At 44.5% G+C, this 16,200-nt stretch overlaps 1 protein-coding gene across 1 annotated transcript; it reads right to left on the bottom strand.

Annotated features, from left to right (window-relative positions):
- Positions 1 to 14,067: 14,067 nt before the first annotated feature.
- Positions 14,068 to 14,645, bottom strand: LOC124671860 (protein CLAVATA 3-like). Its single transcript, XM_047208181.1, has 3 exons — positions 14,528 to 14,645; positions 14,309 to 14,391; positions 14,068 to 14,187 (listed from the first exon to the last, which is right to left on the bottom strand). Exons 1-3 carry the CDS (start codon positions 14,643 to 14,645, stop codon positions 14,068 to 14,070), a joined length of 321 nt encoding a protein of 106 aa, XP_047064137.1.
- Between the last annotated feature and the right edge of the window lie 1,555 nt (positions 14,646 to 16,200).

The raw sequence follows: 16,200 nt of genomic DNA, 5'->3' as shown, positions 1-16,200 counted from the left end.
AGTAGTTCCCCATGTTCCTGAGGACATAGGATCATCTGGCTATGATTCTATATGATGTGCAATGAGTATTTGGTCAAGTTTTCTATATTTTATGTTGTTCTATGATGGGTTTATGCGAGCGTCGACTGCATATTACTTCACCTATATGGGATCATAGGGCTACACTTTAATTTAATGAATGTGTGTTGGAAGGACGTAATGACAGAAACCGTTTTCCAATACTATGAGTTGCATTAGAGGGGTTTATGTCTGGGACCAATAATCTTATTGCTGTGGTGGGACATTTATATCTTAATGATTCCTATACTTGCACATGAAAATGGCTCTAGGACCCATCATAAGGGGTGTATTTGCTCATATCTATGGCTTTACCTAATTTAGGCTCCGCCCCTAATTGAATGAAAATTGATAAAATATTTACCATGTTTTGTAGAACTCTGATGTTGGTAAATCCATGCTGCCCTTGGGAACACTTGTCTCATATAAGCACACACGCACTTCTGATTGTCCTCTTGCTGCATAGAGGATTGGGCTTTATCTCATTAAGAGCATTTACATACTGCAATTTACTTTCTGCATTTTACTTTATTGCAAACTATACACCCAAAACACCAAAACAAATGATTTATTATTATTGTTTGCTTGTCAAATCTGCTAACCAATACCTTTAGCTCCTCGTGGGTTCGACAACTTTTCTTATTGAAAAGACTACAATTGATCTCCCGTACTTGGGAGGCATCAAGATGGTGTAGGACCTGCATCGATCATAAACCTTCTCATTCAGCTGCAACCCCTTAAACTGACACTAGTTCACCCAATCTTCTGTTGTCATTTCTACATTCGTAGGATGAGAAGTTTCTTCATTCATCATTGAAGTATTAGCTCTTCCTCCAAAGCGTGCACCCCGTCCACGAACACCACGACCATTCGGGGCACATTCACGCCCTTTTCCTCGCCAATCTTGTTCTCTTCCTCTGCCTACACCAAACAACTCTGGGCATGCAAATTTCAAGTGTTTAGGGGAACTGCACTCAAAACATTTCTTGTCATGTGTGTTTGTCCCTGTTCTCTGGTAATTTTCATCTTCTACAACATAGAGAGATGACGGCCTCTCTGAGATACCCTAGGTAGATGTTCCTGTAGCCTCCAACTTTAGCCAAGTTTCTTCGCTCATTATAGTTGATATGGCCCGCTCTAGACTGGGAAACTTTCCAATGCCATACAATGCGACCCTTCTGTTCTCAAACTTTGAGTTGAGCCCATTCAAGAAATATCTTACTCTTGTTCTCTCTGTCCACTTACTAAATTTCTCAACACACTTGCCACATTCCAACTCAATTGAGTCATAGAAGTCAAGATCACTCCACAATTTCTTTAGTTGAGATACATGATCAACAACTGATCTTTCCCCTTGAGATAGTTCTTGCAACTCTCTTTGAACTCTACATACCAACATTTCATTTCCAACCCCTGAGTAAGTACCTTTCAGCAAGCGCCAAATTTCAGATGCTTCCTTAATCCTCTCCACTTGCTTTACGATCTCAGGAGATAAAGAACTCAACATCCATGCTATGACCAAGGCACTGGTGGTTCTCCACTTCTGGCCTTCCTTTGAATTCTCTTCTTATGGTTTCTCCTTTGTACCTAGAATGTAGCCTTTTAGCTTTATTGAGACCAAGATCGTCTTAGCGTGCTCTGCCCAACTAGCATAACTCTCAGATCCCTCCAATTTCACAATAGTTAGTTGTAGGGGACGAGTTTCTTCCTTTTCCCCTTCTGGTTTTGATCCTCTTGCCTGTTTACTCATGGCATCGAACAGAGGTCGATACCTCTCGTCCATAGCCTCAAGTAATGTCGCAAGTTCCCTGGTTGTGACAGCCCTTGTGGCACCACCTACATTGTCTACCATCTTTCTGCTTTGCATATTTCCTCAACACACCACTGATACGTCCATTTTGCATCACTATTTTATATCATAATATACTGTTATTCATTGATATATTTCATATTTAGAGATGATACTTATGTTATTTCACCTATTTTGCATGTTTCATGATTATTGGAGAATCGCGCACCGGAGTCAGGATTCTGCTGGAAAAAGCACCGTCAGAATGCAATATTTCGGAAGATTAACAATTGACGGAAATTACACGGAAAATCTTATTTTTCCAGAATACGGAGATAGCCAAAAGGAGGAGCCGAGGAGGGCCGCCATGGGCCCCCCCATAGGCCGGCGTGGGCCCAGGCCTGGCCGCACCGCCTTGTGGGGAGGGGGCCCACAACTCCCTCTGGCCTCCTCTCCTTCGCGTACTTCTTCGTCCCGAAAACCTAAGCTCCAGAGGATAATCGCGAGGAGACACAGCCGCCTCTGCGGGGCGGAAAACACCGAGAGAGAAAAGAGCTCTCCGGCAGGCTGAAATCCGCGGGGAAATTCCCTCCCGGAGGGGAAATCGACGCCATCGTCACCGTCATCGAGCTGGACATCATTGGGATCATCATCACCATCATCTCCATCATCATCACCGCCATCTCCACCGCTGCACCTCGTCACCGCTGTAACATCTAGGGTTGAATCTTGATTGTTTGGTAGGGGAAACTCACCCGGTATTGATTACTCCTTGTTATTGATGCTATTGAGTGAAACCATTGAACCAAGGTTTATGTTCAGATTGTTATTCATCATCATATCACCTCTGATCATGTTCGATATGATGTCTCGTGAGTAGTTCGTTTAGTTCTTGAGGACATGGGTGAAGTCTAAATGTTAGTAGTGAATTATGTTGGGTAATATTCAATGTTATGATATTTAAGTTGTGGTGTTATTCTTCTAGTGGTGTCATGTGAACGTCGACTACATGATACTTCACCTTTATGGGCCTAGGGGAATACATCTTGTATTCGTTTGCTGATTGCGGGATTGCCGGAGTGACAGAAACCTGAACCCCCGTTGGTATATCGATGCAGGAGGGATAGCAGGATCTCAGAGTTTAAGGATGTGGTTAGATTTATCTTAATTACTTTCTTGTATTTGCGGATGCTTGCAAGAGGTATAATCACAAGTATGTATTAGTCCTAGGAAGGGCGGTGCATTAGCATAGGTTCACCCACACAACACTTATCAAAACAATGAAGATTAATCAGCTATATGAAGCGAAAGCACTAGACTAAATTCCCGTGTGTCCTCAAGAACGTTTCGTCATTATAAGTAAACAAACCGGCTTGTCCTTTGTGCTAAAAAGGATTGGGCCACTCGCTGCAATTATTACTCTCGCATTTTACTTACTTGTACTTTATTCATCTGCTATATCAAAACCCCACGAATACTTGTCTGTGAGCATTTACAGTGAATCCTTCATCGAAACTGCTTGTCAACACCTTCTCCTCCTCGTTGGGTTCGACACTCTTATTTATCGAAAGTACTACGATACACCCCCTATACTTGTGGGTCATCAACCACCACACAAACTGTAGCTCGATCTGAGTTTATAGAGCCTCAGCTTGCCTCGAACAACAACAGACAATTCCCTGCCTGCTACTAACCACGCCAGACTCCTCCCACTCCCCACCAGATCCGCCGCTGTCGTCTCCCCCAAATCTCCACAGGATCCGGAGCTCCTCCACGACCTCCTCTCACTTCCCTAATCCTCAAGCACCTCTTCTAAGCTCTCATGTCACTCGAATTCATGGGTTGCTCTGATACCATGTTGAATCAAGCTCTCACATCACTCATCTGCTAGGGTTCATGGGAGAGAGAGAGGAGAGAGTTTCGTTGTCTGATACCTTCCACACACTTCTTCTCATTTCTTTCTTTCTGTATGTACAAGATAAAATTGCATTTTCGTCCCTCTACAGACCCATATTTACCTACGACTACGAGACTCTACAAAAGTTCCACTTTGATCCATTAGCATTGTTGTTAGAATCCCAGAGGTATTGGCAGGCTATTGGAAATTTGATAAAACTTCTTACATGAAGAAACAACCACTGCAACCGCAGAGCAAATGTAGTTCAAGCAGTGCCTTATTAGCCCATTTCATCACATTTTCTAACTAATCAAAGCTTGCCTTGTGATCATGAGAACATTTGAAGTAAAAGAGCAATGCAACTGTAACTAAACTATAGGTCAAAAGTTGAATAAGAAAGTACAAATTTATTGCACCAAAAGTTTTTTCCAACTCAAAAGAGTGCAGTACTGAAGAAATGCTAGCAGCTTCGGCAAATAATGTGAAGAAAATTAAATCTTAGATGACTAGAAGCAATACTTAGCTGCAGATTACACTTCATAGGTAAGCTATGCACACAACAATTCAGAAATATAAAGCCTTGCGGATCAGATGATCACTGAAGAAATGCAATCTTATGAGCACTGTCGCCATAATCCAAGAGCTATGATACATTGCAAACGTATGTATAATTTTTGATGATCCATGCTTGTTTTACACCAATTGCTATATGTTTTGTTTACACTTCGTGGCATTTTATGCATTTTATGGAACTAACCTATTAACAAGATGCCACAGAGCTAGTTCCTGTTTTCTGCTATTTTAGTATTTCAGAAAAGTTGTTCTGGAAATATTCTCGGAATTAGACGAAACAAAAGACGAAGTTCCTAGTTTTCTGTAAGGAAGACGGAGTCCGAAAGAGAGACGAAGAGGTGCACCAGGGAGGGCACACCATGCCTAGGCGTGCCACCTGGCCGCGCCTAGGGGTGGTGTGCCCCCCGGGCGCCCACCGACGTCGCCCTTTCGCCTATAAATTGATATCCTCGGAAAAAACCTAAATACCTGAGCCTCCATCCACGAAAAGTTCCGCAGCCGCCACCATCGTCGACCCTAGTTCGGGAGGGTTCTGAAGCTCTTCCCGGCACCCCACCGGAGAGGAAGATCATCACGGGAGGCCTCTTCATCACCATGCCCGCCTCCGAAGTGATGTGTGAGTAGTTTATCTTTGGACTATACGGGTCCATAGCAGTAGCTAGATGGTTGTCTTCTCCTCCTTATGCTTCATGTCTAGATCTTGTGAGCTGCCTAATATGATCAAGATCATCTTTATGTAATGCTACATGTTGTGTTTGTTGGGATCCGATGAATATTGAGTACTATGATTGAGTTGATTATAGATCTATTTTATATGTTATTTGTGATCTTGCATGCTCTCCGTTGCTAGTAGATGCTCTGACCAAGTATGTGCTTGTAACTCAAAGAGGGTGTATTTATGCTCGATAGTGGGTTCATGCCTCTAGTATTCTGGGAGAGTGACAATAACTTCTAAGGTTGTAGATGTGCTGTTGTTACTAGGGAGAAAACAACAATGCTTTATCCAAGAATAATTTTATTGTTTATTTTACACACTTTACTTAATGCAATAATTTGTTGCTTGCAACTTAATACCCAAAGTTGTTCGAATGATATCTTGAGGGTGGATTATTAGTCATAGATGCAGTTCGATTACGGTCTATGAATCTTGTTGTAATGTCCAAATGAATCTCATAGTAATAATCTTGTCATGTATGGTCTTTATTCTGTCAATTGCCTAGCTGTAATTTGTTTACCCATCATGTTATTTATCTTCATGGAGAGACACCTCTAGTGAACTGTGGACTCCGGTCCTTTCTTTTATACTGATAAAACCATTTACTGCAAATACCTATTATGTTTCCTTACTGCAAGCATTGTTCTCTTTATTTCACTGCAAACAAACATCTCTTTCTATACTATACGTCTAATCCTTTGTTTTCAGCAAAACCAGTGAGATTGACAACCTCACAGTAAGTTGTGGCAAAGTATTTGGTTGTGTTGTGTGCAGGTTCCACGTTGTTGCTGACACCGGTAGTGGCCCTGCCAAAATCAGCCAGCAACAACCTTCCTCTTGGGGTTTCCCAACTGCATCACCCTGCACAACATCAAGCTACAGAATACTTGTGCAAGCACACTGTAGGAAATATGATAAACTCATCAACCTTTCTACTAGTAGACACAATACTCCAAACTTCAGAGTTGATAGCAAATGTTGTTTAATAAGGATGAATATACTAAAATTTATGCTGGAAAAATTATCGAATTAGGCAAAGCTTCCCTTTATGTTCATGCAAATATTTCGAAGTATAAATACATGGCAACAATATCTAAGCAACACACAATATTAAAATGGTAGCAAATTATGGAAAATTTTGAAGAAAAATAAGTCTTGGACAAACTGAGACATAGCTAGCTGAACATAGGCCCCAACATGACCCACAATGCCACACATCTCAGATAAAATGTTCAAGTGGGCATGAACTTTTTCGATATTTTATTCCACTAGCGCTGATGTTTTTGTTCCAAATAGTCTAATTAAAATTATGTTTCAATATTAGTCATGATTTGTTACTCATTTATACAAATTTGGGCCCACATGATCCAATATTTTTCTCTCGTGCTCGTGTTTTGTTCCACTTGTCTAAAGTTCTTGTTTCTCTTGTAGTCATGATTTGTTCCATGGATGCCAAAATTTTATTCCGCTCGGCCTAATGCCCTTTGCACTTGTAATTTATTCACCGGTCGTTGTACTTTTGTTTGTTCCCGTATTATACTTGTTTCTTTGTTACACATATAGATGTGATTTATTCCCTGTGAAGGTGACATTTGTTAGCTGCATAGACGAGATTTGTTCCTTATGTAGACAAGATCTATTCCATGTGCAGACGACATTTGTTCCCTGCACAAAAAAGGTTTTTCCCCTGTGTAGACCAGACTCATTTCATGCGTAGGCAATACTTGTTCCTTGTGTCGACAATATTCATTCCCTTTTAGACGCGATTTTGTTTCTTGTGCAGATGGGATTCATTTCCATGTGTAGATGATATTTGCTCCTTGATTTATTTTTGTTCCTGGTGAAGTTTTTTTTCTCTCCAGTGTGTGATTGTTTGTTCCTCTATGAAGAAATATTTCTTCCTATTAATCTTGAAAATTAGTTCCACATCTTTTTATTCCTGGATTCTTCTTGTTTTGTTCCCCTGTATATATTAGTTCCTCTAACATATAATTAGTTGTTCCTGCATGTAGAATGATTTGTTCCTTTTATTTCATAAAATTAGTTTCATAATTTTTTTGTTCATGTGATGATCATTTTTGTTCCTAAATGTACGATTGTTTGTTCCTTTGTGTAGAAAGATTTGTTCCTGTTATTCCTAAAAATTAGTTCCACAAATAGTTTTGTTTCTTGATTTTTTGGTTTCCCCGTGTACATGTATTTGTTCCCCAATGTGTTATTATTTGTTCCTTAGAGTATATTTACTTTTTTCCTCTATCGAGAAAGATCTGTTCCACTTAGTCTTCAAAATTAGCTTCTCAAATGTTTTTGTTCCGCATGTCATGTATTGTTCTTTGTTATTTCTCTTGCGTATAATTATTTGTTCCTTCTTGTGTTCCGGGTCGCCTCGCGCGAGGCGGCTCCGGAGGCTCCCCTCACCAAACCCTAGAAATCCGCCTCATCCACCATCCATGGCCGCTGCCATCGCAGGTGATGGCGGTGGCAGCCACACCTTGGCCACCAAAGGTGGCCCCTACGCGCGAAGGTGGACGTCAACCTGGGCGGCGAGGGTGGAAAGCAGGCGGTGGAGCGAGGGTGTGCATGCGCTCTCCGGCACACGGTTGAGGCGATGGATGCGCGGAGGGGCTTGAAAGAGGAAGTAGCAGGGTCGGCGGAGCTAGGTTGTGCATCGGCAAGCACCGGGGGTGGTAGCGCATCCAAGGTCGGGCGACGGCGACTCAGAGTGTCTCACCAGGAAGGAGCTCCTAGCGAGCATAGGTTGGTCACCGACTTGCTGCGGGCGCCGGCAGAGGATCTGGAGGATAAAGGTGGGCACAATCTGGCCCTCTCTTCACGGGCTCATGTTGGGCCAAAGGGGCTGGGGCTGCTGCCACATACATGGATGTCGCCTGGAGTGGTTGATGACCTGGTAGATGACCCTGGCTCGTGCCGGAGTCGAGGCTGCAGATTCTTGCCAGGATGGAGGCGGGAGTTGGACATGGCCCTCTACTGTGCGGGGTGTTGGAGACTACAACTTTGCATCTACGACAACAAGGAACTGCGGTGGCGGTGGTGTGAGGCTACATGGACTTGCTGGCTCAATCCTCGATGGTGGGGGATGTGCGAAGAGACGGATGAAAATCCAGCACGGTGTTGGCACCCGTGGGTGTCGTTCCCTCCTTGGAGGCATCGTCGAGGTGTGTTGGCATCCCCTCGCTCTCTCTTGGATATGCGCAGCTGTCCCCGGGCGAAAGCCTAGATTTGGAGTTGGATCGACGTGATGGCGGTGTTCTCGACGCCGTTCCTCTGTTTTGAGCATCATGTGTGGAGACAAGGCATGGAGGTCCTAGGTTTCTCTCCTCCGTTGTTCACCATTTCCCAAGTTAATCTTTGGAGGCGCAATGTACGTTGTTGCCGGTTAGTCCAAGACGGTGCATTTCTCAGACTTTTTCGAGTCTCGCGGCGATGATGTTTAGCTTAGGACAATTTTGGTTTTTTGCTTCGTAGTTGTGTGTCGGTGGTGGTGTGGAGTTGTCTATACTCGTTGTTCGCAGCGAGATGTGGTCGTTCTTCAAAATTCTGCCTTCTATAAAAATAAATATGGTATGCCAAGGCGTACTCTTGAAAAAAGTCTTGCGTGTGTACCTAGATCGCCAATTTGACCTATATAATTATAACACGAAATTTATACTGTTAGAAAATATAACACTTAAAGTTTCTACTGATTTTTTAAATATATATACCTCGTATTAAGTTGGTTAAATTGATAACCTAGGGCTACATGTAGGACTAATAATAAACTGATGGGAAAAGTTGAGTAGAGCTGGTGCGCTCTGCGCACCTGCACTTTTTTTGATTTTGTCTTTTTTGTACCTTTCGAGTTATATGATATTTGGATTTGATTTTTTTCCCAGGTCACTCAAAAATAACAAATATAATGGAGGAAAAATAGTTAGGATTTTTAAAAAAAATCAAATTATTTTAAATTCAAAATAAATTGTTTAAAAGAATATATACATAATGAAATAAAAAATTCGAAATATTTTTCCTACATTTTAGTGGTTATGTTTAAGTGACCTGGAAAATGTCAAGTTTAAAAATTGTGTGGTGTGAGAGATACAAAAATGAGAAGTTATTTGAGAGAGGGAAAAAAGAGCTAGCACGGATCTTGATGCAATATAGATAGTGTAGATAGGGGTGCGCGCTGAGCACCTGCTCTGAAAATCCTCTCTCTAAACTGAAACTAGTCACAATGAGAAGTATCATACACTAGTATCATCCACATGATACTAGTTTATGATACTAATTCCACAATGCATAGTATCCTTCCGTTCCATTCTATAGTGCCTATAGATTTTTGGCACATAAATTAGCGCAAGAATATTTTTTACACAAGACCCCCTGGCTGAACGATTTGAGATCAGACTAAAATTAGGAAAATCGATAACTTCCTAACTTACCGTAATAAATCCCACAAATCTGTCTGGTTGACTCTCCATATATGTGCAGCCAGGTTTAATTAAGGAAAGAAAAACATTGCTTCCTAAATCTAAGCAATCCTTGGGCTATGCATTAGGAATGTCAATTAATTGTTTCCTATTTTGTATGGATTTTTTTTCATGCATGTCGTGTGGGAGTTGACCGGTGGAGGGGGTAATTGGAAAAAGTCAAACTACAGCCTTATATTATGAAACAAATGCCAAAAATCTGTAGGCACTATAGAAAGGAACGGAGGGAGTAAGATAGTATCATAGTATCATCATATTTAATGTTTTGTAGAATCTCAATGCAAATGTGTGTATATGATGTGTTTGCCATTATGTTTTCTAGTTTTGCGTGCTATGATACGGTACTCCCTCCGTCCAGGATAACAAGGCTTCTAAGAAAAAACAGCACGACCAAGGCAGCAGATTAGTGGTTCGTTTCCTGGAGCCAAAATCAGCAGTTTCAACCAATCAGCGTCAGTTTCCATATTTTCTCCATAAAAGCCCAATAATTACGGCCATGCAAATCAGAAACGTATTCCCACTGATTTAGGAGAATTAAGGGAGAGAGAGGGAGGAAGGTGCGATGGAGAAGAATTCACATGCATGCGGTGGAGAGAATTAAGGGAGAGAGAGAGGAAACCATGCGGTGGTGGAGGAGATTAGCCATAATTAGGCCCACTGATTTAGGAGCAATTAATTCTAACAAGCCTTGTGGAGGTGGAGTTTCTGGACAAATAGATTTCCACTAGAGGCCTAGTTATCCTGGACGGAGGGAGTATTATGATACCACTCTCATTTCTCACCTTATTAATTGGTGTGCCACATCAGATTTTTGCCAACATGACATGCGCGCATGATACTACTTATAATACTTCTATTGTGGCTAGTCTGATATATGGAGGAGAGGCGAGTAGTCCATGATCTTGGACTTGGAGTAGTCCACGATTCCGTGCCAGGGGCCTATTACGAGTCAATCTATCAGTAGCAAAAATTCCGTATTGCTACATCGTGTCTTGTTCTTACATGGCATATAGAATTGCAGATTAATAGAATTGATCTAAAGACTTGTACTATAGGAAAGATAGATGCTCCGTACGACAAAAATTCATGCAAAAGATACGGCCCTAGGAAAAGAATCAATGGAGGTGGCCGCCGAAGATCGTTTCAGCCTCCTCCCTGACTGCTTGCTGGGCAACATCGTCTCCCTCCTCCCAATCAAGGAGGCAGCCCGCACCATGCAACTCTCCCGCCGTTGGCAACTCATCTGGCCGTCAATGCCGCTCGACCTCGACCTCTACGCCCGCGACTCAGTTATCCCCTCAGACGGCCGGTCCATCTCAGGTATACTTTCCTCCCACCGCGCCGGGGGGCCTATCCGGCGCTTCCAAGCAAGCACCCGTGCTGACGAGACAACCGCTGGCTGGCTACAAACCCTAGCGCAAAGGCGCATTGACGATAGCCTCGACTTGACATTCGCCTTGGGTGGCGCGCGGCAGCTGCTTTCCCTTGACATAATGGCCGCGTGGGGTCTCCGGCTCCGCTATCTGGATCTCACTAGGTGCCGCCTCGTCGACCCTCACCCTCGGGCTCCTTTGGCCCTGAGTCGCCTGCATAGCTTGATACTGGCTGACGTGAAGATCTCCGAGACATCGCTGCACCGTCTGATAGCTGCTTGTCCGGCCCTGCGGCTGCTACGCCTCTTGGGAGTCCATGACCTCCACCGCCTTGTCCCCCGCTCACGTACGCTAGCTTCCCTGCAGCTCGTGAACCTACGCGTCCCACTCCAAGAGATCTCCTTCAGGGACATGCCCAATGTTGACAGCATTGCGCTCGGGAACGTCAATCTGTGGCGGCTGTATCCCAACATCGTCTCCGAAGCTACGCTGCCCTCTAAGCTCGCGACGTTTCACCTCACGCTTCCGATGCTGGACTCGTCCTGCTTCACCGTCATGCCTAGGAGCTCCGTACCCTTAGTAACCGTCCTCGTCCTCAACATGAAGTTCAGCCATGGAGACGAAATGAGCAAGGCTGCCGGCATGCTAAGCTTATTCCCATCTTTGCAGCACCTTCGGATTTGGTGCCTCAACTTTGGTTCCAAGGACAAGCCGGGTGCGTTTGGTGGACCGTGCTGGCAACCGGCACAGCAAGCTGATACAATTGTCTGCCTACGTGAGCACCTCAAACATGTGAAATTGCTAGGGTACTGCGGCACTAGAGGGGAGCAGCAATTTGCAAAGTTTCTTATGGCTGGAGCCAAAGTTCTTACGGACATGCAAATTGTTCATGCTACTAACTGGAGCTATCGGAGTGTCAACAATCAGAGAGACCTGATATGTTCAGGCGGTAAAGCCTCGTCCAAAGCTCAAGTCAACTTTAAGAAGAACAACAGCATAGAAATCACCCGAAGAGAAGTTCACAATACCGTGCGACAAGTTCGTTTTATCTGAAAACTTCTTTTTAAAGGCAGTGATCAATGCATGGTATTGGTATCTAAAGCTGTACCCCGTACCATAATAGGTAGTTGGATACACAAATTTTAGCAGCTAAAATAAAGATACACAAACTATATGGTAGAGTGGTTTTAATACTCCATCTTAGATGCTGTATTGAAGAGATTGTATTTTACTTATTTGTGATTAACGGTACTATTTCAACTTTGTGGTATTTTTTTAGCAAATTTCAGAAAACCACAACTATTGGGGTTAGGGTTATCGCTAGCGTCTTCTTTATCTTCAACACCATCTTAGCTGGGGAGTTTCTTCCGTTTTTCTGTCCAATGCTGAGATCCATTCTGCCAGCTTCCGTTGTGGTTATGTAAAACTCTTGTCACAAAGTGGTTTTGTGAAATTTGCTCTTTCTTTTTTGTAGCTGCGATATCACCTGTTCCTTTAACCAGTGTGCTTAGCTACACCATAGGCCAGCGAAACATCGTACTAACCGGTGGGGTCTCGTGGCCTAACTCTGCACGATATGCTGCAAGAGCATCTGCAACTTTATTATTTTGACAAGAGGAGATTTAAAGGAACTGAAATGTAGACTAGAAAACGTTCTAATCACCCTGAAGAGGATGCTGTTCTAATCACCCTGAAGAGGATGCTGTTCTACCAAATCATGCACATACTTGAAAAAGTAAAATTACGTCCGATCAAACAGAACTGATATGTATTAATGCCGTCTTCATCACCAGTAGATCCACTCTGTCAAAAAATAAGATCCACTGGCTTAGGCAGCAAGATCCGGCTGCATCCTGGCCTGCCAACTGCCAATCTCACCATCATATGATCAAAATACAGCAATCAGTCGTTGTCTTGAATTAAAATCACGTCCGATCCAACAAAACTGATATTTATCTCAACAGTGGTGTGGAATCTGATTTGTGCCCATCTGTACTATTCATATGTATTTCTCACTAAATCATGCAAGTACTTCTTCTGTCTGCATTATCTGAACCCATTTCTTAAATTCTGCATTCATTCAGCGTACAGAAGTACAGGAGGACATGCACTCCAGAAGGATGCCAAGCCTTGCAGATAACATGGCCATGTAACAAAAGACAATTTGCATCAGCACAATTTGTACCATCCTTTGCGGCGCCCAGAACCCCCGAGGTACAGAATACTTTTGCAGGCTGTAGGAAATGCGATAAAACATTGCTAAGAAGAGACAAACTTGTGCAAACTTGAGAGTAAAATATAGTTCAGACAACACCAATGCATTTCACTTTATGGTGAAAAATGAATACAGTTTCGTCTGCATTTTTTCGAGTAGGCAAAGTTACCCATTTGTTCATGCAAACTTTTCTACTGGTATATAATGCATGGCAATACAACTGTAACTAAACCACAGGTTAAAAGGTAGACCAAGAAGGTATAAATATGCTGCACAAGTACTTTTTGTTCATCTCAAATGCAGGCAAATAATCTGAACAAAATGAAGTGTTAGACGAAGTGAGGCAATAGCTAGCTGCACATAGCGCATCCAGAGGCCTCAAAATGGGCCAGCACAACACATTTCAGACATACTGTTCCCTGCCCTAACACAAAACAGGAAAAATCGCTCTTTTGTTGGAACAGAAAATGAATCAAGAGCTACAGGTTCTTGCTCCCAATTTCAATTGGACAATCCTTCATCAAGCGGCGAAGGCACGGAGAAAAGGAAACCAGATATCCATTTGAATCAAGGCCACAGCAAGAGAAGAATCGCAGGGAAGGTGGAAAAAACTAGTACTAACAAACTAACAATAACAAACAAGTTTGTTCAGGGGAAGAACCAGTAATTGTACATCCCTTATTAATGAAAATGAATTGTATTCCCCCCTGTTCCTTTGATTTAGTATGCGAAAACAGAAAGGGCATAGCCCTGAATGAGACTACGATCTCCCTACAACAACAGCTAGCAATCGAATCAGAATCCAAAGTGCATCGTCACAGATTCAGGAAAAACAAACACAGCAGCCATGCATAGGAGGACAATATCAGAATCTGGTCTGTTCGTTCCTCATGATGGCTCACCCCACACCCCTGGCCATGGAAGGATCCACACCCACCGCCGTGCGCCGGCGCGCGCGCGATCACGGCGACTGGCGGCGCCGGGGGCCCCTGGCGTGGTGGTGGATGGGGTCCGGGCCGGTGGGCACCTCCCGCTCCTCCTCCGCGCCGAACCCCGTCGTGCTCACGTCCTCCTCCGCGTCCTGCGCAACCGAAAACCCCACACACGAGTTCAAAAAAAGCACGCCGAGAAAACCATGAAAAGGAGACGCCTTTCCTTCGTCCCCGAGCCGTAGCACGGCGGCGCGGGCGCGGCCGACGTACCTTGGTCACATCCGGCTTCTCCTGCAGGTCCTGCGGGGCGTACATGGCCGCCATCTCCACTCGTTGCAATGACGCCGCCGCTGCTGCACCGGCCGGGGAGGAGGGGGACAAACAAGGAAAAACGTCAGGATCAGGAACCGAGGAGATGTCGGGCGCGCGGCGCGAGAACCCGAGAAGCGGCGGCGGGGTAAAGGAAGCAAGCAACGTAGGAGGACGTACCTCTCCGGGAAGAGGAGGAGGCGGCGGGGTGCAAGCAGCAGGCCAGGAAGAGGGCGACGGCGAGCACCGCGACGACGCGGCGCGACCTGGCGGCGGCGGCGGCGGCGGCATGAGACATCCAATCCGGCCTTTGCCCTCGAGCGCCGCCGGCTCCAACTCGTAGCGAACGGCGCGGCCACGGAAGGGACGCAAGAAAGAGCCTTTTTTTCCTGGTCTGGTCTTCTCTCCGTCGAAACACGCCGCAGCGGCGAGAGTTCTGTTGCGGTTTGGTGGGCTTCCTCCGTACGGTCTCACGTGGCGAGCATCCGGCCGCTCCGATCGGCCCGCGCCGCGACCGCCGTTAGGTGGGCCCGCGCGGCAGCGAGAGAGAAGGTAGGGTGGGTCCCACTTCCCAGTGATTCCGCTTTGGCGTGGGCGTCGGGTCCGTCCCGTTGGTGACGTCAGGACAGCTGGTGCAGTGTTGTTGCTGAGCAGGCGATCGTCTGCATGCCTTTCTCTCTTTTTTTTTTCCTTTGCAAAGACCGGACCTGGGTTTAAAGTTTAAACTTCAAAATACATCTCCAATCATTTTGACCTAACGGTTAATCGGAGCACCAGATCTGGGGTACAATGACGTTAGGACGGGCTGGAATTAATTCTTGTGGCGCCATTGCAACGGTCAATGGTTGCAGTTCCTCTTTCCGGCCACTTTTACATTATGTGTGAGTTGGGGTTTACATTTGGATTCTAATAAGGTGTAATAGGTGTCGATAGAGTCGTGTTCGAGTTGGACTCTAGTAGCATGGTCCTCCTATATAGTATGGAGGGATGCCATACAATGTAACCTATAATGACTTGATAGCAGGAGGAGCACAAGGAGAGCCGACGACATGTGACAGCCCCCAAAGCGGCTGGTGTTGCGGCATAATTGGGAGGAGTACCCGTGGTCACGCCCTGCAGAGTAGGCAATTTGCCAAACTACTCTAACAAATCTCGGTATCATCACCGTGTGTTATGACTGCTTGGTCTTCGGTAGACAAGTAAAAGATCACAGCGTAGCTAAGAATAGACATCCAACCATTTGGTGACCATCTTGTTCTTACTTTTTATATTAACAAAATACTACAGTACATTTGGGGCCGTCGGGGGATGAAGCAACTCCATTTTCTGGGCCGTGCGCTAGCAGTGTCGCGCACGCAACCCACCGACGCCAATGCAGCATTAAGAAAATACAACCATGGCCTTGTCCCATATGCGCTCGACCTCCATCCTAGCGTCCTCTGCTTCTGTCCTTCGTCCTCCCATGACACAATTTTTTTCGTGAATACATGCAAATGTCGTCCTCCCATGTAGGGTTGAAAATGAAACGGAAACGGACAGAAACATGCTTTATCATTTTTATTTCCATCTATCTTGTCGTAATCGAAAATGGAATCGAAAATCCCGGAAACGAATATGAAACAAAAATCATCGGATATGAATACATAACGGATACGTTACGAAAACGGATATTCGCCACAACACAATGCGGCATAATAACTTAATTTGTAGACCGAAAGACAAGATATGTCACTTAACTTCGACAAGCGGCAATTCAATATAAAGTAACACACATAGTTTAACGGCTGCATGCGCACACAGTTATACAAAGTGATTATGGTTAAGAGTAATTAGTGGACTTGATACTTGGTCAA

The sequence above is a fragment of the Lolium rigidum genome, chromosome 7, assembly GCF_022539505.1.
Source record: "Lolium rigidum isolate FL_2022 chromosome 7, APGP_CSIRO_Lrig_0.1, whole genome shotgun sequence".
Classification (NCBI taxonomy): Eukaryota; Viridiplantae; Streptophyta; class Magnoliopsida; order Poales; family Poaceae; genus Lolium; species Lolium rigidum.
The sequence above is the reverse complement of the archived record's forward strand: the minus strand, read 5'-3'. Positions and strand labels throughout refer to the sequence as shown.

Bases quoted from the DNA above. Each gene is read 5' to 3' on its own strand.
- LOC124671860 (XM_047208181.1), bottom strand. From the start codon at position 14,645: ATGTCTCATGCCGCCGCCGCCGCCGCCGCCAGGTCGCGCCGCGTCGTC. The intron at 14,392-14,527 runs GTACGTCCTCCT...CGGCCGGTGCAG, and splicing joins CTCCTCCTCTTCCCGGAGAG to CAGCGGCGGCGTCATTGCAA. The intron at 14,188-14,308 runs GTACGTCGGCCG...TCGGTTGCGCAG, and splicing joins AGAAGCCGGATGTGACCAAG to GACGCGGAGGAGGACGTGAG.